Source organism: Meleagris gallopavo, chromosome 31 (assembly GCF_905368555.1).
Source record: "Meleagris gallopavo chromosome 31, MGAL_WU_HG_1.1, whole genome shotgun sequence".
Lineage (NCBI taxonomy): Eukaryota > Metazoa > Chordata > Aves > Galliformes > Phasianidae > Meleagris > Meleagris gallopavo.
Window position 1 is genome coordinate 2,491,557 of NC_139434.1, and position 23,114 is coordinate 2,514,670.

Sequence of the window (23,114 nt, forward strand, 5' to 3'; positions counted from 1 at the left end):
CCGTCTGCGGAGCGTCAATGGGGACACCTGGGGGTTTTTGGGGGCACTTTGGGGTCTCTGGGGGCACTTTGGGGTTGCTGGGGGTCCATAGAGGACCACTTCGGGGTCCCTGGGGTCACCCTGAGGCCGCTTTTGGGGTACCTGAAGCCAAGCTGGGCCCACCTTGGGCTCCCCGGGGTGTTTGGGGTGCACAGGGGATCACCTCGGGGACGTTGGTGACACCCTGAGGTCACTTTTGGGGACCCTGGGGCCATTTTTGTGGTCCCTGAGGCCAAACCCTGGGGACACTGGGGGCATTGGGGACCACTTTGGGAGCTGTGGCCGCTTTTGGGACCTCTGAGGTGCTTGGAGGAGAACTTCAACCCCAAATGGGGAAACTGAGACGGGGAGCGATCTGTGATCCCCCTCCCCCCCTTTTGCCACCGGGTTTGGGTGCTGGGGGGGGGTTATGGGCCATCCCCCAGCCTCGCTCCTCCCCACTGCGGGGCCCCCCTGGTGCCTTCATCCTCCTCTTCCTCCTCTTCCTCCTCCTCCTCCTCTCTGTGTCAGCGCTCCGCAGCCCCCGCGTGGATCCTTCAGCTCCGTCCCCACAGCCGGAGGAACCCATGGGGCCACCAGGTGGGTGCTGCCCCCCCCCCCGCCGGGGAAGGGGGGGTCGGATTTTTGGGGCTGGGGGTCACCATCAATATCCGCTCCCAATGTGTCAGACAGCGGAGCCACCAGGTGGGTGCTGACCCCCAACTTGGCTGGGGGGGGAGGAGAGCGGGGGGTTGGTCAGATTTTTGGGAGCGGGGGCCACCATCGGTGTCCCCTCCTCCCCCCATTTTGTTCCCCCCCCCATAGGGCACAACCTGAGCTGCGTGTCCTATAAGCACCCCAGCGTGCGGGGCAGCCTGGTGGGGGGGGGAGAGGTGGGGGCGGCCCCCAGTACCATCCGCTGCCCCCCCCGGCAGTGCTGCATCGGGATCTGGAACCGCAGTCAGGCGTTGGTGCAGGGTGAGCCCCCCGGGGGGGGGGGGGGTCCGTGGGGGGGCTGTGGGGCTGAGCAGCCTTTGGGCGCAGCTGTGCGGGGGGGGTTCGATTCGCTCCCTGCTCCGACCTCGGCCTTGGGATGGGGCTGCGCCGGTGCTGGGAAGGATCGGGGCGGGGGGGGGTGAAATAACAGGGGAGAACGTGGAGGGGGTGGGAATGGGGAGAGGATGGGGGGGGTCCCAGCAATTTTTTCCCAACGGGAAAGAGGTCCTGGGGGATGTAGGGGAAAGGGGGCGGTTAGGTAATGGGTGTACGAAGGAAGGGGGGGGGTTCCCGGGGAAAGGGGGTCCCAGGAAGGGGCTCTCCATCCTGCCCCCCCCCACCCCAGGGCAGGGGAACCCCCTCAGCAGAGGGGGGGGATCTCTGGGGGCGTCCCGGTGACATCACCGCTGTCCCCAGGCTGCTGGGGGGGCGGGGGGCCCGCCTGCCCTTCTCCTTCCTGCACCCCCAGCCCCGCCGGACCCCCCGGAGCCACTGTCCTCGTGTGCCTCTGCCACGGTCACCTCTGCAATGGGAACGCCAGCGGGAGGGGGGGCAGCGGGGGGGGCCTGTGGCCAGGGGTGGCACCCCCTGACTCTGGTATGGGGGGGCACTGAGAGGGGTCCGCTGGGAATCTGGGAGTGGGGTCTTTCGGGGGGTCCTGGGAGATGAATGAGTCATGGAAGGGGGCCTTTGAGTGGGTGGGGGGGGGTCTGGAGGCTGTGGGGGACATGGAGGGGGGGTCAGAGGGACACAGAGACCTTGAAGGGACTCATGGAAATGGGGGAGGGGACCCAAGGGGACCCAAAGCACCCATGGGGGGAGGGGGTTCTTTGGAGTTGTGGCATCAATGGGGGGATGGAGATCGGGTTGGGATTGTGGGGACCCATGGGTGGGGGTTTGGAGCCATAGGAGGTTTCTGTGGGATGGGGGCCCCAAAAAGGGCAAGGGGAGCCCTGGAGGACTCTGTCTCCCAATAAAGGAGTGATGGGTCCCTGTCATGTTGGGGGGACGGTTCACAAGGCTAGGGGGGGTCCCCAGGTGGGGGGTCCTGGTGTCACCGAGGTCTTTGTCCCAGCGCCCAGCAAGGTGCCACCCATGGGGATGCCGTGGCTGTGGGGTGCTGTCCCCCTCCTCCTCCTCCTCCTCGCCTGCCTGGCTGCGCTGGGTAGGGTCATCAAGGGACATGGGGTGACATGGGGGGGCAGGGGGGCACCCGGCTGCAGAGCACCCCCAGCCCCACCTGGGAGGGATCTGAGGTGCTGTGTCCATGGGTACGGGTGCTCGAGTCCCCATTGCTGCTGTGGGTGTCCCCACATGTCCCATCCCAGCATTCCCAAAGGTCCCCAAGCACCATGGCACTGTTTCTGGGGTGGGAGGTCCCTGGGTGTCCCATCCCCCATGTCCCTAAAGTGGGGGGCTCCTGTGCATCCCCAGGTTCTGTCCCCATGTCCCCATGTCCCCCTCCCAGGACGCAGACGGACACAAGCGCAGATGGGTCGGACACCACAGGGACGCCGGGAGCTCAGAGCCCCCCCAAAGCCCCCCAGCCCAGATCTTCCTGCGCTGCGCTTCCTCCAGGTGGGGCGGCACCCATGGGTGGGGACACTGATGGGAGGTTCGGGGGGCAGAACCCCTATTTGGGAACTGTGGGTATGGGATTTGGGGTGTGCAGCACCGGGGGTAACGGGGTCGTGGTGTCTGGGGGCACCCATGGGTGCATGGTGATGGGGTTCCCTGGGCATGTGGGTGCTCAGGGCTGCTGACACCCAGGTGTCCCTAAGATGGGAACACCAGGATTTGGGGTCTGGGGGTTGGGGACACCCATGGGTGCCGGGTTTCCTGCTATGGGGACACAGCCCCCCCCCCCCCCCGTTGGGCGCAGGTGCTGCAGGCTGGGCGCTTCTCGGCGGTGTGGAGAGGCACCCTGCAGCAGCGCCCGGTCGCCATAAAGGCTTTTGCTGCGGGGGCGGCCCGGCGCTGGGCAGCGGAGCGGGCGGTGCACGAACTGCCGCTGATGGAACACGAGAACGTGGCGAAGCTGTTGGGCACCCGGGGGGCCGGGCCGTGTGCGCGGGGGGGGCTGCTGGTGCTGCAGCTGTACCCGGCTGTGAGTGCGGGCAGGGGCGGGGGGGGGAGAGGAAGGGGGGGCACAGGGGGGTGGGTGGGCGTGCGTGGGTGGGCATCGAAGCACGTGGGTGGGGGGGGTGTTGATGGTGGGCATCGAAGCACGTGGGTGGGGGGGGTGTTGATGGTGGGCGTTGAAGCACGTGGGTGGGGGGGGTGTTGATGGTGGGCATTGAAGCACGTGGGTGGGGGGGTGTTGATGGTGGGCATCGAAGCACGTGGGTGGGGGGGTGTTGATGGTGGGCATTGAAGCACGTGGGTGGGGGGGTGTTGATGGTGGGCATCGCTGCACGTGGGTGGGGGGGTGTTGATGGTGGGCGTTGAAGCACGTGGGTGGGGGGGTGTTGATGGTGGGCGTTGAAGCACGTGGGTGGGGGGGTGTTGATGGTGGGCATTGAAGCACGTGGGTGGGGGGGTGTTGATGGTGGGCATCGCTGCACGTGGGTGGGGGGTGTTGATGGTGGGCGTTGAAGCACGTGGGTGGGGGGGTGTTGATGGTGGGCGTTGAAGCACGTGGGTGGGGGGGTGTTGATGGTGGGCGTCGAAGCACGTGGGTGGGGGGGTGTTGATGGTGGGCATTGAAGCACGTGGGTGGGGGGGTGTTGATGGTGGGCGTTGAAGCACGTGGGTGGGGGGTGTTGATGGTGGGCATCGCTGCACGTGGGTGGGGGGGTGTTGATGGTGGGCGTTGAAGCACGTGGGTGGGGGGGTGTTGATGGTGGGCATCGCAGCACGTGGGTGGGGGGGTGTTGATGGTGGGCATTGAAGCACGTGGGTGGGGGGGTGTTGATGGTGGGCATCGCTGCACGTGGGTGGGGGGGTGTTGATGGTGGGCGTTGAAGCACGTGGGTGGGGGGTGTTGATGGTGGGCGTTGAAGCACGTGGGTGGGGGGGTGTTGATGGTGGGCATTGAAGCACGTGGGTGGGGGGTGTTGATGGTGGGCATCGCTGCACGTGGGTGGGGGGGTGTTGATGGTGGGCGTTGAAGCACGTGGGTGGGGGGGTGTTGATGGTGGGCGTTGAAGCACGTGGGTGGGGGGGTGTTGATGGTGGGCGTCGAAGCACGTGGGTGGGGGGGTGTTGATGGTGGGCATTGAAGCACGTGGGTGGGGGGGTGTTGATGGTGGGCGTTGAAGCACGTGGGTGGGGGGGTGTTGATGGTGGGCATCGCTGCACGTGGGTGGGGGGGTGTTGATGGTGGGCGTTGAAGCACGTGGGTGGGGGGGTGTTGATGGTGGGCATCGCTGCACGTGGGTGGGGGGGTGTTGATGGTGGGCGTTGAAGCACGTGGGTGGGGGGGTGTTGATGGTGGGCGTTGAAGCACGTGGGTGGGGGGGTGTTGATGGTGGGCATCGCTGCACGTGGGTGTGCGGAGCCCTGGGGGTGCACGAGGCATGGCTGGGGGTTGCAGAGCACTGGCTGCTCACAGCACCGCTCCCCATGCAGCCGCCAGGTGCCCCCATGCCCCACACTGTCCCCCAATCCCCCCAACCCCCCCGGTTGCCCTCCCGCTCCCCATGTCCCCCCCAGGGCTCCCTGCAGCACTTCCTGCGCCAGCACGTCTCCCCGTGGGCTGGCAGCGCACGCCTGGCTCTGTCCCTGGCACGCGGCCTCGCCTTCCTGCACCAGGAGCTGTGGCGCGACGGTGAGACCCCCCCCCGACCCCCAAATATCCCCTCGTGTGCCGCCCCACAGCCGGTGACCTCCCCGCATCCCCAGGGCTGTACAAACCCAGCGTGGTGCACCGCGACCTCAGCAGTCAGAACGTGTTGGTGCGCCAGGACGGCACCTGCGCCATCGGGGATTTCGGGCTCGCCATGGCGCTGCCGCCCCGCGCCCACAGCAGCAGCGGGCAGGGAATGGCTCACATCCGCAGGGTGAGACATGGGGGGGGAGGGATGACATGGGGGGGAGGATGGACCCAGGGTGTGCTGGGCTGTGGTGTGAGAATGAGCCGGGTGTGAGCGTGGCTTTGGTGCATGAATAGATTTGGTGCGAGCACGGCCCTGGTGTAAATGCAGCCCTGATGTAAACATAAGCACAGCCCTGCTGTTATAAGCACAGCCCTGCTGTTATAAGCACAGCCCTGCTGTTATAAGCACAGCCCTGCTGTTATAAGCACAGCCCTGCTGTTATAAGCACAGCCCTGCTGTAAGCACGGTGTGGGTGCAGGCGGGCACCCAGCGCTATTTGGCCCCCGAGATCCTGGATGAGAGTCTGGACCTGCGCTCGTGGGGCCGCGCGCTGCTGCAGGCTGATGTGTACGCCTTGGCGCTGCTGCTCTGGGAGATCCTCTCACGCTGTCAGACCCTCAGCCCCGGTGAGCGCCCACCCCCAAAGCCCCGAGAGCCGCCCCCAGGTCCCATCAATGCAACCGGGCCCGCTGAGCCCCTGCTCCCCCCCCCAACTCCCCTCCTCCCCCCCCACCTCCCATCCTCCCCCCCAGGCGTTCCGGTGCCGGAGTTCCGCCTGGCCTATGAGGCCGAGTTGGGGGGCAGCCCCACAGCAGCGCAGCTCCGGCGTTTGGCGGTGGAGGAGCGGCGGCGCCCATTGATCCCCCCAGCGTGGCACCGCACGGCGCAGGTGGGACCCCGACATGGGGCGGGGGACACGGGGGGACCCGGTGCGTAGGGGTGGCCGGGGGGTCCCTGGGGTGCCCGTGGGGGGGAGGGTGCCATAGGGGTCACCTCATACTGGGGGGCTCTGGGGGATCTCGGGGTGCTCAGAGGGGGACTTGGGAGTCCCGTAGGAGTGGCTTTATGCAGGGGGTGCCTATGGGGGTCTGGAGGTGGCTGGGGTGGCCCGATATTGGGGGTGTGTGAAAGTCTGGGGGTGCGCTGAGAGGTTTGGGGGTCCCATAGGGGTGCCCAGGGTGACCTTATATGGGGGAATGGGGGTGCCCATGCTCGGGGGGGCCCTGCCCAAGTACCAGGGGTGCACTGTGGGTGCCCAATCCCAGGAGCTCCCCACCGAGGGTCCCACATGGGGTACCTTGGGGGTGGGGGTCCCGTGTACCCCATCACTGACCGCGGTGGGGAGCGGGGGGGTTTTCCCTGCAGCCCTCGGGGGCTCTGCAGGAGCTGCTGGAGGACTGCTGGGACCCCGACCCCGAAGCGCGGCTGTCGGCCGAGCGCGCCCTGCAGCGGCTGCAGCGCCTGGCGGCTCCCCCCGAGCCCCCCCCGCGGAGCTGACCCGGAGGTGCGACCCGAAATGGGGAAACTGAGGCACGGGGGGGGGGGGGGGGGAGGGGCCCCCCACGCCGCCGCGGTAGGAAGGAAGGTCACGCCCCCAAAGGGGAGGAGCAATCGATGGTCCCGCCCCTCCGCATGCTCCGCCCACTTCCGTAGACCCCGCCCCTCCCCGCTTCCTGCAGGGCGGGGCCGCGCTCGGAGTGGAGGCAACGGAGGTGGGAGCGGAGCGGGCGGGACCCCCGGACCCCGCACCCCCAGATTCCCCCCCCACCACCCCCAGTGGACCCCAAATCGCCCCCCTATGCTTCTGCACCCCTACGTACCCCAAGTCCGCCTTGCTTTTGCACCCCCAAATCCCTATTGCTCCCCATCCTCCCCCTCCTACACCCTTAAGCCTCCTCCTCAAATCTCCCACCACCCGGAACCCCCAAATATGTCTGACCCCCCCCCCCCCGCCCTCCATCCCCTTTGGTTTCCTCTCGGGAGCATCGTGGGGGGATGTCCCCGTGCAGGAGGAGGGGACCTCTGGGGGGGTTGGGGTCACAGCTCACCCTGTGTCCCCCCATCTTATCCCCCCATATCCAGGTCCTGGAGCAACTTCCGCCATGTGGGATCCCAGTGCAGGTAAGAGGGGGAGCAACATCCCAAAAAGTCTGGAAATGATCCCTAGAAATGGGGGGCAGCTTCACCTCTAGCTCCTATCCTCCTTCCAGAGTGACTGGGGAAGTTGCTCCCCCCTAATTTTCTCATTTCCCTCCCTAAACAGGGCACCCGCCTCCTCCCAACCCCGTGTACCCCCCACAGCCACCACCCCCCAACCCCTCCTACCCCCCCCACCCCACGGTCCCCCCGTACCTCCCTGGGCAGCCCCTGTGTCCTCCTGCAGCTCCCCCAAGCACCCCTGTAGCCCCCCCATACCCCCCTAGCACCCCTCCGTACCCCCCCGGTGCTGTCCTGCCCCCCTCAGTCCCTCTGTGCCCAACGGGACCCCCGGGGTGCCCCCCCCTGCAGCCCCCCTATGCCGGGGTGCCCCCTCTGATCCCCCCCGGGCTGGACAAGAAGGCGGCGAAGAAGATGAAGAAGAGGATGAAGAAGGCTCAAAAGAGGCACAAGGTGATGGGGGGGGACACACAGGGTTTGGGGGGACGCATTTTGGGGTCACCCCCCCAGTGCTCACTGTGTCCTGTTGTCCTGCAGCACTCTTTGTCTTCCTCCTCTTCCTCCTCCTCCTCCTCCAGCAGCGACTCCGACTGATGGCGCTGCCACCCATGTCCTGGGGCCACCTGGGGGCCACCCGTGTCCTCCTGTGACCCCCCCACATGCTGTGACCACCTGTGGAACCGTCCATGAGCACCTCCTGGAGTCCCAGGACCACCCAAGACCACCCGTGACCACCTGGAACCCACGACCACCTGGGACCATCCGTGACCACCCCATGTCCATGTAGGATCTCCTGAAGTCACTCATGACCACCCCATATCTGCGACCTCCTGGGACCCCCCCCCATGACCCTCACGACCACCTGGAACCGTCTGGAACCACTCATGATGAACATCACCGTGTGACCCGTGATGATCCACGACCACCAGGAACTGTCTGGGACCACCCCAACCACCCCATATCCATGTAGGACCTCCTGGGACCACCCCATATCCACCACTGACCACCTTGGAACCCCCCCGTGCCCATGGGGTGTCCCCATGTTCCTTCACCCCACGGGCCGTGTGGGTGCTGAGGGGATGTTTTGGGTTCAGTGGGTGTCAGCGTATTATGGGGTGATCCCATTGGGTTCTGTAGGGTCCCATTGGGTTCTGTAATGGTTCTGCAGTGCTGTGGGTCTGGTGGATTCCGTGGTGTCACACCTGCCGGGGTTGCTGCTGCCGCCTCCCAATAAAGCCCTCAGACCCCCCCAGTCTGTGTCAGAGCCTCCTTTGCGTTGTGTGGGGCAAACTCCACTGGGGAGGGGTCACCCCTAACCCTAATGCCCCATTGCCCCCGTCGCTCTCCCCATCCCCACCCTTTTCTGTCCCCCTTTGTCCCAGCCCCCACCGTCCCCCCCCAATCTCCCGTTTCACCCCCATCGCTCGCCGCCACCTCTCAGTCCTCCCCGCCGCGGGGGGCGCTGCCTGCGGACGGCGGCGCTCTGCCCGCCCTCCTCTCTGTGGCGCGGGCTGAGGCCGGAGGGCGGAACGAAGGAGGAGGGGGCGGAGCGCTGCCGCTCTGTCCCCGCCCCGCCGCGCCTCGCTGGTGCGCGCCGTCCGTTTCCGGGTCGGGGCGGTTGTAAATCGGCCGCTCCCGCCGCCCCCGCCCAGACCCGCCGCGGCCGCCGCAGCAGGAGCAGCCGCCGCCTCCTCCCGTCGCCGCCATCCCGCCCGCCCCGGCGCGCTCCCTCTCCCCCCCCACCTCCCTCCCCTCCTCCCCGCCCTCCCTCCTCCCGCTCCGCCCGGAGCGCCCTTCTCCCGCCGCAGCCGTTACCGGCGCCGCTCCAGGTAGGCCCGACCTCCGCCCCCCCAGCCCCATCACCCCCCGCTTTCCTTTTACCCGCTCCCCGCGCGCCATCCGCCGCCCTCTTCCACCCCAATCGCGAAGCCGCGGCCTCGCGTAGCGCCGCCGTCCCGCCCTGCGCCGCCCGCCGCCGGCCGCGCCCTCACGCCAGCCCGAGGCCTAAACGCGGCCTACTGCGGCCTAGGCCGCGGCCTGCGCGCCGCGCCGCCTCTGGGGGGGGGGGGGAGGGGGGTGCCGCCGCCCCTCCCCCCCCCCGCGCCGCCACCGGGACCGGAGCGGGGGGGGCCGGGGGGGTTGGGGGTGGCGGTGCCGCGTGACGCAGGTTGCCCCCCCCGCTCCCCCCTCACCACGGGGGGGCTGTGGGGGGGGGGGGGGGGCGGTTATTTGTTATTTTTCAATTTTTTTTTAAATTTTTTGGGATGCTTTAAATTTTTTTTTTTTTTTAAATCGTGCGCCGTTCATTTTTTTGTTTTGTTTTGTTTTTTCTTTAACGGCGATTCCCGATTTTCCTTTTGCTTCTTTTCTTCCTTTTTTTTTTTTTTTTTTTTTTTTTTTTTTTTTTTTCCTTCCCCTTCTCTCCTTTCCCCAAAAAGGGTCCGGTTGGAGCCGGGGCCCCTCGCGGAGGGGCGGTCCCGGTTTGGGGGCTCCGCTCCCGGTTCCGGCCCGTTTTGAGACAGCCCCCCCCACCCCCCCAAATGTTTTCGCAGCCGTGGTCGCAGCGCTTCTCTTCCTCGAGCCCGGCCCGCTCCGGTCCCCCGTCCTGCTCCCCCCATTTCAAGTCTCCTCCATTTCTACTCTTTCTCTCCGTTCCCTGTTTGGGGCCCCCCCCGCGTTTAGGCCCCTCGTTTTCTGCTCCCGGGTCCATTTCCGAGCTGGGTTCCCCACTCCCCTCCTCGTTTTTCTCCCCCGTAAACCCTTTCTGGGCTCCCGTTCACCTCGGGATACCCTCGCAGGGCTTCGATCCTCTCCCAAAACTGCCTTCAGTTTGGAGCAGAGCCCCCCAGCCCTCCCCCCCCACCCCCGTGTGTCGGGCCGATTGAGGCCCGGAGGTGAAGAGAAGTTCGGGGAACTTTCCCTGCTCAGCCCCTCTGCCCGCCCCACGCTGCCTTTTGTCCCCGGGCGGCTCGTTGGACCGGCAGAACCGCTGCGAATGAATGCAAACGATGGCAGCGTGCTGAGCTGGGGGAGGAGGAGGGGGCAGCCAGGAGCCCCGAAATGCCCCAAATTCTGCGGCTGAGGCTCCGTGCTCCCCCAGCCCCACTTCCAGCCCTGCTTTGGCCGCATGGCTCTGACCCAAAACATGGAGTTTTTGGGAGCCTTCACTGCTCACTACAGCAGAAAACTCCACTGCCAGCAGCTTCCCCTTAAAAGAGCATTCGCTCGGAGCTTGGCACGGCCCTGTGAGATTAATCCCCCTGCCCTTGCCCTGCTCTGCCCGGCTCAGTCCTTCACTGGGTTTGGTTAAACTTTGATGAGGCACTGAGCTGACGAAAGCAGAGCACAGCCAAAATTCAGTTTATTTAGTTGAGTTGCTTGTAGTGTTTTTGTTTTGTTTTTGGGTTGTTTTTTTTTTTTTTTGAGAGAGAGGTGAGAGCTAAACAGACATTTTGCTGAGCTGCTCTGCTCTTAGGCTGACTGTGGTGTTTTGCAACTGCTGTCGGCTCGGGCCGCAGGTTGTTTGAAACCTGATCGTGGGCTCATGTGGCCTTATCTGCTTTGAGTAAATCAATTTGGAAGCTGCTCTGAAAGCCCTCAGTGCAGGCGGAGCTGGGAGAAAGCTTTTTTTGTTTTTTTTTATCCTCCCTCCCCTCAACAACTTGGCTTCCCAAGCGGGTGAAACGAGAGGGAAATGGGGCAGCAGCTGTGTGCGCCTACACGTGGCTGCCTGGGGAGGCTTCTCGTTGGGTTGAGGTGCAGAGGCTTCGAGTCGAGGCAAGTCCTGGAGCAGTGGGCAAAGCTTCTGATGCGGGGATGAGCGAGCCTGGCCGTGCTGCCCCATCCACTCTGAGTGGGGAAGAAGAGCCTCGTGGGGCTCCCAGCCCCATGGGCTGCCTTAGGGAGGAGAACTCCGTGGGGACTCAACTCCATGCAGGATGGGGTCTGACACGGATGGGGAGGGTGAGGGAGGGGCCTCAAAGCCGACCCCTCTCTTTCCCAGCTCCCGCTACCCAGCGACCAAAGATCTGACCGCTGACAAAGCCTGACCTGACCCAACGCAGCCCAAGATGGACACCGGTGTCATTGAAGGTGGATTAAATGTCACGCTCACCATCCGGCTACTCATGCATGGAAAGGTACGTGTGTTTCCCCCCGCAGATCCCCCCCAAAATCCAGCTGGCAGCGCTCGATGGCAGCGCTCCCTCACCTCCCCCTCCCCCCCCACTGCCTCGTGGCCGCCATTAGCCAGCGGTGTGAGGAATGTGCTCCTTGGCACCCGGCCGGGGCTCGGGCAGCTCGTGACAACCGAGGCAGGGCTTTAAAAGCACAACCCATCAATAAAAATAACAGCGGGGGGTTGGGAAAGAATGAGCGCAACCGTGGGTGCGATGTCAGCGTGGTTGAGAAGGGTGTCCAGGAGTTTGTTTTGCCCCCAAAAACTGCGTTTTGTGCTCTGTAGCTGGGAGCTGTGGGGATGCCTTTGGTGCTGGGGGAGTTCTTTCAGCACTTCCTAATTGTTGCTTTTGTTCCCCTCCCAGGAGGTCGGCAGCATCATTGGGAAGGTAAGCGGGCAGCAAATCCCCCCCTCCCCAGTGCTCCCCCTCGTCCCCCACCCAGCGCAGCCGCGCTGACACCTCTCCTTTCTCTTCTTCTTTCACAGAAAGGGGAATCCGTGAAGAAGATGCGCGAGGAGGTGAGCCTTAGGCGGGGGGTGGAGGGGGGGCTGAGGGGTCTGCAGCGCTGCCGGCCTTGAAAGGAATTTTCTGGCGGCGCGGCACCGGCAGCAGATGGAGCCGGCGGGCGCAAGGCATGCTGGGAGATGTAGTCAGGGCTGGGGCAGGAAGCCAGCATGGCTAAGATGGCTGCCGGGCGCTGAGCCGAGGGAGGAGGGCGGCCTCGTGGCTCTGCGGAGCCCTGACGTCCCACGCTGCTTCCTTCCCACAGAGTGGTGCTCGCATTAACATCTCAGAAGGGAACTGCCCCGAGCGGATCATCACCCTTGCCGGCCCCACCAATGCCATCTTCAAAGCTTTTGCGATGATCATTGACAAACTGGAAGAGGTGCGTCTCGGCCCTGAGCCTCTGCTGTGTGCTGCAGGGATGGTGCTCCACTTTTTTTTTTTTTTTTTAATTCTTGTACTTTTCTGGACAAATTTGCCCTGTGGAGCTGCTGTGCAGGGCTGGGGTCTGCCCCACAGCTCCTGGGGGGGCTGGAACAGCCCCGTGACCCTCCCTGTGGGTGAGTAGTGTTCTCCCAGCTGGGGCTGATCTTTGTCCTTCCTTGAGCAGAGTCCAAGGTCCAGGTATGATTTTTCCCTCCTGGGTGTTCAGCCAACCTTAAGTGCCTGCTTGCTGAGCGTCAGAGCCCTGTGGTGATTGCCCAGGGCTGGGAACCCCCTGTGACCACCACTAAAACAGCATCAAACTGAGCAGGGCTTTGAATCCCTGCTTCCCTTGTTCTTCTGGACTGTCCTGCTGCTTCCCTGCCTGCATGTTTCTTTGTGCAGTGGGGGCTCAGCCCGATATCCAGCCCTGCTGAGGAGGGGTCTGGGGGTCCTGCAGCACCGAAGGACAATCTGCGTCCCAGCCCTGCTCCTGCAGAACTGCTGATTCTCAGTGGGATGCTGATCCGAATCCCAGCTATGGGAGTCAGACCTTGCTCAGGGCTGTGACGTGAGGAGCTTTGGGCTTTTCAGAAGGGTGAGCTCCTTGGCCCTTCCATCTTTTGTGGGGCACAGAGTTCCTGGTGCCTTATCCCTCTGGATTCAGGACCCCCTTCCTGTCAACACATCAGACCCCTGTGCTCATGGGAAAGCTCAGAAAGCTGTGAGTCCCAAACTGCTGCTGTGTCCTGGGAGCTGACATCCTCCTGGCTCTCGCTGCTGGTGCTCTGAGCCTGGGGCTCAGCAAAAGCTTTTATTTTAGTAGGTCAGCTGAGCCCAGCCGTGTGCCTCCCCTCCCCCTGCCCACATATGACTGCTTTAATCAGCGCCCCGCTTGTTCTCACTGAGCTTTCATCCCCGTTACAGCTCTGAGCTGAACTGGGAGCTGTCTGCAGGGGGAGACTGAGCCCCCAGCCCCTCATCTCTTCAGCACAGCTGGTTCCCATTCAGCTGTGGCTTGACCCAATGCCTCTGCGTTGGGCTGGTGGGGATTAAAACCCCATTTCACCAATACAGCAAGCCACGGAGTTTGGCTGTTTTCATCTCAAAAATGTGGCTGTGTTGATTCCAGCATGTTAACAAAGCCCTGAAAAATGGGATCTGGGAGGTTCGGATGTCACCTTGGAACAAACCAGCCCCGTTCCTCTGGTGTGAGGGTCCTGCACCAAACTGCTCCCTCTGAGCAACTCCTCTTCCTCGCAGGACATCAGCAGCTCCATGACCAACAGCACAGCTGCCAGCCGGCCCCCGGTCACCCTCCGGCTCGTGGTGCCTGCCAGCCAGTGCGGCTCCCTGATTGGAAAAGGAGGCTGCAAGATCAAGGAGATACGAGAGGTGAGTGCTGGCTGCCCTGCTGGTGATGTGCAGGGCCTGGTGCGTGGCAGAGGGGCCAAGAACTTAGGTCTGCCCTGCATAAGTGGAACTGCATAGTGTAGAGGCAGCATCATTTGGCCCTTTTTAAAAAGCTCCTTGTATTTTTAGTGCTTGTGAAACTGAGACTGGGTCAGAGCCTCCCCTTCCCGGCACCGTCCCCTGGAGCGGGATGCTTGGGTTCCTGCTACTCTCGATTCCTTTCCCTAGGCTTTTTCCCAGCTGGCGGGGGGGGAATGCGTGCCACCAGCCTGCCAAGCCCCCAGCTCTCAGTGAGAAAGGCATGTAATGCTGCTTAGTGCTGAGTGCCACTGACCCTTGGCTGCCAGGGATTAACCCTGTCCGGTTCTGCTCACAGCAGAGATGGGCTTGACTTGGGTTACAGGGGAAGGCCGCAGCCCGATTCTTCCTCCTGACCGAATTATTTCCAGCTAGGATTAAAAGGCATTATTTTGAGGGAGAAGGGGGGCACTTCTGGCTATGTATAACTTGGCCACGAGGCTGCTGGATGCAGTGAGCTCACTGTCCTCCCTGGTCTGACCGTTTATTTTTATCCTTAAACTTTGCAGAGCACAGGGGCACAGGTCCAGGTGGCAGGAGACATGCTGCCCAACTCGACTGAGCGAGCCATCACCATTGCTGGGATCCCACAGTCCATCATTGAGTGCGTCAAACAGATCTGCGTTGTCATGCTTGAGGTAGGGCCCCCCCAGCTGTGTGTCGGGCTCTCTCCCTGGGGACACGTGTGAGGCGCAGGGATCCCTCTGCCCTTTCCTGGCCGCAGCCCTCCCGACCAGTAGAAACCCCTGAGGACAGAGGAGCGGCTGCTGGGGGATAAAAGGATAGTTGGGGATTACAAGTGAGGCTTGGAGCTGCTTTAAGCTGGGGTCGAGCCAGTCCTCTTGAGCTCCTGCCAGCTGATGGTGCTGCTTGCTGCCCTGGTGAGCAGTGACACCGAGCAGCAGCGTCCCCCTGTCTCAGCACGGTGCTGCAAGCCTCCCTCTGCTCAGTGCATGGAGCATAGAATAAATAGGACTGTTTGTAGCCCTCGAGGCTCAGCCAGGCTCTGTGCCCTCCTGGGAGCAGACTTGCACTTGAGGTGAAGCGTTGGGTGCTGGGAGGGGGTGGCTGGCAGCGCTCGGTGCCTGATGTCCCTTCTCTGCTGTCACCCAGTCTCCCCCGAAGGGCGTCACCATCCCGTACCGACCCAAGCCATCCAGCTCTCCCGTCATCTTTGCAGGCGGTCAGGTAAGGCCTCTCCTCAGCTCGTGGGGTGCTGGGAGGGGAGGGGTGTCTGTGTGGCGGGGGGGTGGGGGATAAACAAGCTGCCACACCGCCAGCGCACATCAGCTGCTCTGCGTGCCTGTCACCCACACCGCTTCCTCTGGCATGGGGCAGCTCTGCTTGGCCTCGGCCTCCCAGAGCCTGCTCCCAGCCTTCCTCGCTGAGCCTGCTGCGGGAGGCAGGAGGGCAGAGGCGGGGAGGGAGCTGGGAGGGTTAATTTGGGGAGGGGGGTGGTTTTGTCAAAGTGCTCCTGGAGCAACCGGGGGAAATCCTGACGTGGTGGTGGTTGGGAATTTGAATTGGGATGGGAGTCCAGCTGCCAAAGCCAGTTGTCCCCTCTCTGGGACTGGCTCCGAGGACTCGGTGCGACCTGTGTGGGTGACCGGCCCAGAGGCTGGGGGTTCTCTGCTCTCTGGGGCTGGCTCTTAGGGTGCAAAGGCTCAGCCTGTGCCTTGGGCAGGGTTGGGGTGCAGAAAAGCTTCGTCTTGGCGAGGGGAGGGTGTCAGATAGAAGTAGCCTTAAGGGATCGGTGGTGCAGCCCCTCTTGTGCTGACCTGATCCTGGGGAGTCGCTCGCTCCCCCCTGCCCTGCCTTGGGGGTGTGCTGGCAGCTGCCTCAGGCCACCCCGTTGCTGTAGCCATGGAGCCAGGCGCTGCCGTTACAGACGACAGGGCTCCCTTGGGTTCCTGTCTGCTGTAAAGCCCCGAGTCCCCCAGCTTTTTGGGGGTGTGCTGGTCCCCACTGGGTGAGAGAGGAGGTTGGAGTGTGGGGGTCACCGCTTCCCACCCCTCAGTTCCCAGGGCTGCCATTACCGCTTGGAGCAACACAGGGCAACTTGCAGATGCGTCTGCTGCCTCCGTGCTGCCAGGGAGGCCCCCCCCCAGGGTGGGTGCACGCTGATGGGGAGGGCTCGGAGCCCCCTGCCATCAGTCTTGGGGTCCTGCTGTAGGGCAGAGCCATGGCCACACAGACCGGATCCGATGCTGCAGCTGGGGTGGAGAGCTGCTGGCAGCCTCCCCTGGAGCCGGGCCTCCGAGTGCCACGCTTGTCTGGGGACGGAGCTGCTGCCGTCCCCTCCCCACCCTCGCCTCAGCACCCCCACCCCTCGCCCTCCCTGCCTCTTCCTTCCCCCCCTTGACCCTGGTCAGCCCCCGCTCTCCGACAGCTTCTCCTGCCACTCTGCACCCGGGGGGGAGCGCCGGGCGAAGCCACCCGCGCCCTTTGCCAGCGGAGGGTCGTCCCGTGCAGCCCCCCCGGCAAGGGAGCCGGCCGCCATCCCCCTTAGAGCAGTGAGGAGCAGGCTCCCGACAGCCACGCATCTCTTCCTTCCCTTTCCCTTTTTCTCCCCTCCTTGTCTTCCACCCCTCTCCCCGGCCCAGGGCCAGCCCGCTGCAGCCGTCCGGGCCCGCTCCTGGTGGTGTTGTGCTCTGTCTCGCAGCTCAGAGTCGTGTGTAGAGCAGGGTTAGCCCTCGAAAGCAGAGCTAATGTCGATGTGACTTTGGTGTTAGCGGAAGGTTTCGGATTGACAGCCCTGGAGACTGAAGTCCTCTAATTTATCCACAGGACAGGTACAGCAGCGGCAGTGCGAGCTACCCCCACACCGCCCCATCCATGTGCCTCAACTCTGACTTGGAGGGACCACCTCAGGAGGTGAGAGGGGAGTTCAGTCTCCACGGCCCGTTCAATCCTTGGCCTCTCTGAGACTGCCAACAAGGGTGGCATTCCCTGTCCCCGTCCCCCAAAACCCGTCACGGTGGCTTTTGTGCTGTGGACTCCTGTCCACTTGGGAACTGGACTCTGAGCCCACCAACCTCTCCTCACGCAGGCCACCCGGCAGCCACTGCATGGCAACGAACTTGGGCCAATTCCAGCCTGGGCTGCAGTTCTTCCGGTGACCTGGAAGTGAGGCTGTGTACCCCCCTCTCCCCTGCCTCTCCTGTCCCCCCTGCCCGGCCCCCCACCTTAGCCAGCCAGGCCCCAGCCAGTGACTCGCCCTTTCTGGGTAGCTTCAGGAGGAATCTGAAGTCTGTGGCTGTCCCTTAACCTCGAGACGAGGAATTGGCAGGTCAGGCGCTCAGCCTCGTTACCCCCCGAATGCCTCTCTTTGCCTTGTCTAGCATCGGTAGCCAGCTCCAGCAGTGACCTCTAGCTTGCCCGGCGACGTTTCCTAGGCGTGCGGAGTGACGAGAGGACTCGGAGCGGGACTTTTTGGGGGGCTGCTGGGCCGGGGAAGGAGGGGCCGGGAGCTAGCAGGGCTGGTGGGCGCTGGAGACCCTCCCCTGTCGGCGAGGCGGGGGGCGCAGGGCTAGAAGCATTGTCGGACTCCACCACACCATACATCTTCATCAAGATCCCAGCCGTTCTGTTTGTCTGCCACCTTTTTTTGGGGGGGACGGCGCCATACTGTCCACTCCCTCCCTGTAACTGCCACCTAAGGCCAATTTGAGTACCTTCCCGTCTAGAAACTGCTTGGTACAGCATTGTCCGTCCCCTGCCTCTCCCTGCCCCACTTCCCTTGCCCCGGAGAACTCTCCGCCTTGGCTCTCTGACTTCCTGGCTAGTTGAAATGTCTGTCCCTGGGTGGCTGTCCGATGGTTGTTAATAGGACTGTTTTCCTCCTTTTGTAGGCCTATACCATTCAAGGACAGTATGCCATTCCACAGCCAGATGTAAGTTTTTGTTTACACTTCTTGTCTTGAAATCCACCCTTCTTCCCCCTTCCAAAATTTTCTCCGTGCTTTCTCGACTCGAGCTGTCAGCTTGGGCTGAAACTCGATCTGATCCGAACTCCCCCCCAAAAAACTTCGCCCTCCTGCAGCCAGCTTCACCTGGTCTCAGATCTCTCCTTTTCCCCCCTCCCCTTTTCTCTCTGACATTCCCCTCCTCCGTTTTTCTGCTCCCCCCCTCACCGACACCACCACCACCACCTCCCCCCCAGCTGGCATTTCACTCCAGCTCTGCCTTTCCCTCCCCTCTTGAATTTGGCACACTTCCCATCCAGGGACACCACAGCGCATGACGGGACGCTGTCACGGTGGCTCTCCTGGGGGCAGGGGACAGCTGAGCCGTCGCAGGTGGCAGTGGAGGGGGGGATCTGGCCTGGCCCAGGCTGCTGCCAGCCTGTGGGGGCCGCTGGGTGCAGGAGAACAGTCCAGGCGGTGGCCGCCCCCCTTCCCCCTCGCCGTGGGCGCTGTCCCTGCTTGCTGGGATGCCGCCCTCCTCTGGCAGCCATGCTCATCCCGTAGGCTCGTTGCAGGCTTGGCGGGGCTGATCTCTTCTCCTGGCACCCTTAGAGCAGTGAGGGGGGGCTCTGGCAAGGAGGGGCAGGAGGAAGCTGTGCTCTGAGCTGCTGCAGGGGCCGCGCGCCGCTCCGGGCTCCATCCTGGCCTCCCTTCATCACATCCCTCTCCCCACGCTGCTCCCTGCATGGTGTGGTGTGAGCACCCTGCGGTCTCATTTCTCCTGCTCCTCTCTGCTCGTCTCCCTGAGCTCCTCTCATAGCTCCTTGCTTCTCCTGGGGGGTGGGCGCAGCCCCCCAGCCCACTCCTGGCCGAGGGTGGGGGGAGGCCTTTGGTGCCGCTCGCTGTGTCCGTGTGCCTGCCGCGTGGTTCTGGCCCTGCTGGGCTTGGGAAATAGCTAACATCAGCTTTTTTTTTTTTCTTTTCTCTTCCCTCTAGCTGACCAAGCTGCACCAGTTGGCAATGCAACAGTCACACTTTCCAATGTCTCATGGCAACACTGGATTCAGTGGTATGGAAACTCCTTCTCTCCTCTGTACGCTAACGTGGGCCGAAGGCCAACCTGGGAGCCGGGCTCCCCTCTAAGCAGGGCCTCTGCACGGGGTCTCGTGTGCTCAAAAAAAAAAAAAAACCACAACCAAAACACAACACCAAACAAACCCAAAAACCCACAGCGTGAATGATGAAGTCTGGCCAGGTAACCGTCTCTGTCTCGTTGCCCCTGGGGGCAGCTGTGGTCTCTGCACCCCCCCCTCCCTGCAGAAGGCAGATCAGTGAGCAGGCAGGGCCTCCGTGCTGCTTTCCTCCCTCCCACCCTGTCCTTCATGGCTTTGCCAACGCTCTGGGGACCCCCCCAGCCTGCAGCACCTGCTCTCCCCCCTCTGGCTGCTCCAGCCCTGAGCAGGCAGCTGCTGAGTTGCACCAAATTTGCTGGAGCGTTTGCTAAGGTGGCTGCATTTCCATTTGGGGCTCTAAACGTGAGACAGCCAAACTCATTGTCACTTGTGTCTTAACAGGCATTGAATCCAGCTCTCCAGAGGTGAAAGGCTATTGGGGTAATGATTGAAACACAAAATCTATAGTTTATTGTGTATTAATACTGACCGGGGTCTCGTTCTCCCTGTTAAATGCTGCCCGCCTTGTGCACGGGTGGGAGGGGCAGGGGGGGCAAGGGAGCTGCTGGAGGTCCTGGATGGCCCTCAGGAGCTGTCAGTTTGCACTCTGGATTCTGGAGAGCAGAGCTTTGTCAGAGGGCTCAGCTGTGTGGTGTGTGATGCTGTTAGAAGGCCTTGAGCACATGTGAGCCCCCCCACAATTCACCCATAGGCAGCCCCCCACCCTTCCCTGCCCCCATAAAACTTTTGCCCCGGATCACATCCAGCGGCGCAGCCCCTGCCAGGCGCTGCAGGGATCACTGCTGTGTCTGCACTGAGCTGCTGCTCCCCTGCCAGTGAGGTCGCAGCTCCCAGAGTGGGGCAGGGGGGCAAAGTGCAGAGTGAGAAACCCGAGCAGCAGCCCGGTGGGGGCCCGACCTGGCACTGCCCTGCTGGGCTGAGGGAGCGAAGCGCTTGGAGGCTGCAGGTGTGGATGGTGGCCCCGTGGAGATGGGGTGCTGCTCCAGGACGGCCCCACTGCAAAGGAGAGCTTGTGGTGGCAATGGGAGGACAAATAGGGGGTGGGGGAGGGTGGCAGGTGAGTGGGAAAGAGGAGAGGGGAGTGGGGCTCGAGTAACTTCACTGCTTGCTCTGCCCTTCCCGTCCTGTCTGAGCTGTCTCCGAGGTGGCTGTGAGGCCAGCAGTGATTGCTGGCTGCCCGCTGTGCTCGTGCCCCCCACCGCCCCCCCTGACCCTCTCCTGCTTTGTCTCTGTCTTTTAAACAGGTTTGGATGCTTCTGCTCAAACCACCTCTCATGAACTCACCATTCCAAATGATGTGAGTATCTGCGCCCTCCCCCCTTGAAGGATGGGGGGTGGGGGCTCAGAATCTGTGTCCCTAGGAGATGGGGGGTGGGGCTGCCCTTCCCTGCCCACAGAGGGGCTCAAGGCAGTGCTACGAGTGATGGCTGCACCCCAAACAGCTCCTTGGGCTGCTCTCTTCATCCTTCCTCCTTCCAGCCAGATTTAAGGCAGAAATCTCATGTTTCTTCTGCCGTTGTAAATTGAATCGTAGAATGGCTTTGGTTGGAAGGGACCTTTAGGGGTCTCTCAGCTCTAACCCCGTGCCCTGGGCTGCTCCCACCCATCAGCCATGCAGGGACCCCTCTGTGGCCCTGAGCCCCTCTTGGGAGGGGGCACCCACAGCTCTGGGTGCAGAGCTCCCTCCCCCCAGCTTCAGTTTGAAGCCGTTGCCCCTCGTCCTGTCACCGTCTGCCCATCTAAGAAGTATCTGTATAAAGGAGTGCTGAAGGGGTTTAAAGCCCTCCTGGGAGCCATCAGCCCCACCTCTGGGTGATGCCCCCTGTGGGTGATGGAGGGGGACGGGATGCCCTGCCCACTGCTGATGAAGCTGCTAATGAAGGCGCTAACGAAGCCGCTGTCTCCCCGCAGTTGATTGGCTGCATCATTGGGCGTCAGGGCGCCAAGATCAATGAGATCCGCCAGATGTCCGGGGCGCAGATCAAAATTGCCAATCCAGTGGAAGGATCTACTGACAGGCAGGTTACCATAACTGGATCTGCAGCAAGCATTAGCTTGGCCCAGTATCTAATTAATGTCAGGTGAGTCTCTGTGATGAGGCAGCGCGGGGGGGAGGGCTGGGACCACCCTCGTGCCCCCAAGCATGAGCGGAAGGGGCTTCCATCCCCATCCCCATCCCCCTGCCCTTCCTTCCCCTTCCCCACGCCTGCCCCCCTGCTGCGATCGCCTCCTGCTCTGTGGGAAGCTGTAGGACGAGGGAAGGCTGCAGTGGGTCGTGGCTGCGGGGCTGAGGGGACCGTGGGGTCCCCAGAGCTGCGTTTGGGATCTCAGCAGTTTGGGTTGCGCGGTTCGGATCCGTCGCTTTCTGTGCTGAGGGCTTCTGGGGGTGCTGCAGCCGGGGGGGGATCGAGGTGGGATCCCCAGCACCTCCCAGCGGGATGTGGGGATCCCTGGGATCCCGACGGACGCAGGCAGCGTCTGCCCTGCAGCAGCTGTGAGCCCTCGGGGATCGCTGGGTTCCCCGTGGGGTCTGCGGCGCTGTGGGGTGAGGGATTGGACCCTCAGGGCTGCGCTGAGGCCTCCGGGTGTGCAGATGCGTCCCATGGTGAGCGTTAGGGCTGGAATTGGGGTTCGTTGGGACCTCAGCTCTGTGGACGCTGGAGATGAGCGGTGGCTGTGGGGTGGCAGTGGGGCTGTGTGGGGCTCTCCCTACGGAGGAGCAGCCCCGCTTCTGCTCCTCTCGGCTCCGTGCTGCGCTCCCCCTCCCCGAGCCGGGTTTCGCTGTTTGTCCTGTGCTTCCTCTGTGCTCTTCCCACCCACCCACCCATTTTTTTGTTCCTTTTCTCCTCTGTTACAGTTTAGAAAGCGCTAAACCCTCCTCCCAGGCAGCCTCCGTCACGATCCCTGACCACCTCAGCATCAACCTCTCTCAACCCTCCACCCCTTCTTCTTCTTCCTCCTCCACCACCACCCCCTCGCTCGCCACAGCGGGGGCCTCCGACGCGCCCGCCAGCCTCCCCAACCCTCTTCCGACCGCCCCTTGTGTCTCCAGTCTGCTTGGCATGAAACCTGTCCCTCTCCTGGCTCTAAATGTTGTGTCTGCTGCTAAGGGTGCCTCCGCCCCGGCCGTGCCGTGCGTTACTAACAAACTGAAAACGGAAAAGCAGAGGTTCTCTCCTTACTGAGCCATAGGGCAGCTGCCCCATGCGGGCGCCTCAGATCTCATTTCCCCTCTCTGGGTTTTTTCCCCTCCTCCCCCCGTTGTGATGTTTCTTAGACCCCCACTTTTCTGGCCAGGGCTGCCCGTTGCTTTTCCTCTCCCCGTGCCCTGGGGTGCGGTGCTCCATTCGCCCCCATCCGTCCCAGTAGAGCTTTGTAGCCTTTGGTTCTTTGGGTTGTTTTTTTTTTTTTTTCCTCCTCTTTTCCATTTTTTAGTAGCTCGGTTGCAATCGCTTGGGTTGGGGTGGGAGGGGGCAGAAGGGGAGGGGGGGTTGGTGGGTCGTTACCAAATAAACGAGTCTGGATTTAATTGCATTCCCGGTTCCGTTGCCCACGGGGCTCGCGGCCTCGCTGTCTCTTTAATGTCTGTACCTGTAATAAAGTTGCCACGGTGAGAATGTGCTCTGCAGCTCTGTGCGGGGGGGGGGCCGAGCCCCACGCGTGGGGAGGGGGCCCGGAGGGGTTCCTTGTGGCAGAGGGGGGGCTCACAGCCACCCTCCGTGGGGCAGCGCTCCGTGCCCCGTTTCAGGGAGGGGAGGAGAGGCTTTGAGGCGCAGCTCTGGGGCTGTGCTTCGGGGGTGCTGCGCTGTGTTCCCCCCCTCCCACCTCCCGCTGCTCCCTGAGGGCCCTTTGCGGGTTCCCCGTTCCCTGCTGCCCCCCCTCCCCTCCCTGCTGCCCCCCCTCCCCTCCCTGCTGCCCCCCCTCCCCTCCCTGCTGCCCCCCTCCCCTCCCTGCTGCCCCCCTCCCCTCCCTGCTGCCCCCCTCCCCTCCCTGCTGCCCCCCTCCCCTCCCTGCTCTCGGGGCCCTGGGGGTTCTGCACTGCTCTGCTGGGAGCTCCGTCCCCATCCGCAGCGCTGCGCTTTGCTGGGGGGGCGGCAGCCCTCAGCCCTGCATCCCCCCCCTCCCACATCGCACTGCCAGCCCTCCAGCAGGCAGAACCCCCCCCCACCTCCCCCCAGCCCCCCTCTGACGGCTCTTCTTCCTTGCAGGCTCTCCTCCGAGACCGGGGGCATGGGAAGCAGCTAGGAGGGCCCCGGCACGGCCTGCGGACCCTCGGCCTCACCTCACCATCCATCTGTGTAGTCCCTTAGCAGCAGCCCCAGGTTTTAAACTAGTTTGTAAATTTTTCAGTTCCTCCCATTGCTCTCCTCGCCACTCATCGGATTCTTTCAGTTTTATTTCATTGATTTTTTTTTTTTTTTTTTTTCTCCT

General features: G+C 63.2%; 2 protein-coding genes across 18 annotated transcripts; both read left to right on the forward strand.

Annotated features, from left to right (window-relative positions):
* The first annotated feature begins 76 nt into the window (after positions 1 to 76).
* On the forward strand, positions 77 to 8,241 carry AMHR2 (anti-Mullerian hormone receptor type 2). 7 transcript variants are annotated; one of them, XR_014880273.1, is made up of 14 exons: positions 77 to 618; positions 844 to 996; positions 1,432 to 1,611; positions 2,090 to 2,179; positions 2,483 to 2,592; positions 2,897 to 3,121; positions 4,669 to 4,783; positions 4,858 to 5,015; positions 5,311 to 5,458; positions 5,585 to 5,721; positions 6,198 to 6,336; positions 6,915 to 6,953; positions 7,341 to 7,442; positions 7,527 to 7,559. XR_014880273.1 is itself a non-coding variant. In XM_085212470.1 (13 exons), exons 1-11 carry the CDS (start codon positions 369 to 371, stop codon positions 6,327 to 6,329), a joined length of 1,680 nt encoding a protein of 559 aa, XP_085068596.1. In that variant the 5' UTR covers positions 80 to 368; the 3' UTR covers positions 6,330 to 6,336; positions 6,915 to 6,953; positions 7,096 to 7,197. The 7 variants fall into 7 exon arrangements, 6 of the variants coding, with proteins under 6 accessions (XP_085068596.1, XP_085068595.1, XP_085068594.1 ...); XM_085212470.1 differs by lacking the exons at positions 7,341 to 7,442; positions 7,527 to 7,559 and adding an exon at positions 7,096 to 7,197 and having other exon boundaries at positions 80 to 618; positions 6,216 to 6,336; XM_085212469.1 differs by lacking the exons at positions 7,341 to 7,442; positions 7,527 to 7,559 and adding an exon at positions 7,096 to 7,197 and having other exon boundaries at positions 90 to 618.
* A 340-nt stretch (positions 8,242 to 8,581) lies between these two features.
* On the forward strand, positions 8,582 to 23,109 carry PCBP2 (poly(rC) binding protein 2). Of its 11 annotated transcripts, none has more exons than XM_085212485.1 (16): positions 8,582 to 8,818; positions 10,993 to 11,128; positions 11,531 to 11,554; positions 11,653 to 11,685; positions 11,937 to 12,053; positions 13,358 to 13,489; positions 14,095 to 14,223; positions 14,699 to 14,773; positions 16,373 to 16,459; positions 16,635 to 16,700; positions 17,437 to 17,478; positions 18,487 to 18,559; positions 19,065 to 19,103; positions 19,928 to 19,980; positions 20,595 to 20,764; positions 21,541 to 22,300. In XM_085212485.1, exons 2-16 carry the CDS (start codon positions 11,060 to 11,062, stop codon positions 21,866 to 21,868), a joined length of 1,437 nt encoding a protein of 478 aa, XP_085068611.1. In that variant the 5' UTR covers positions 8,582 to 8,818; positions 10,993 to 11,059; the 3' UTR covers positions 21,869 to 22,300. The 11 variants fall into 11 exon arrangements, with proteins under 11 accessions (XP_085068611.1, XP_085068600.1, XP_085068607.1 ...); XM_085212474.1 differs by lacking the exon at positions 21,541 to 22,300 and adding an exon at positions 22,892 to 23,109 and having other exon boundaries at positions 8,596 to 8,818; XM_085212475.1 differs by lacking the exons at positions 19,065 to 19,103; positions 21,541 to 22,300 and adding an exon at positions 22,892 to 23,109 and having other exon boundaries at positions 8,602 to 8,818.
* The last annotated feature ends 5 nt before the right edge of the window (positions 23,110 to 23,114 follow it).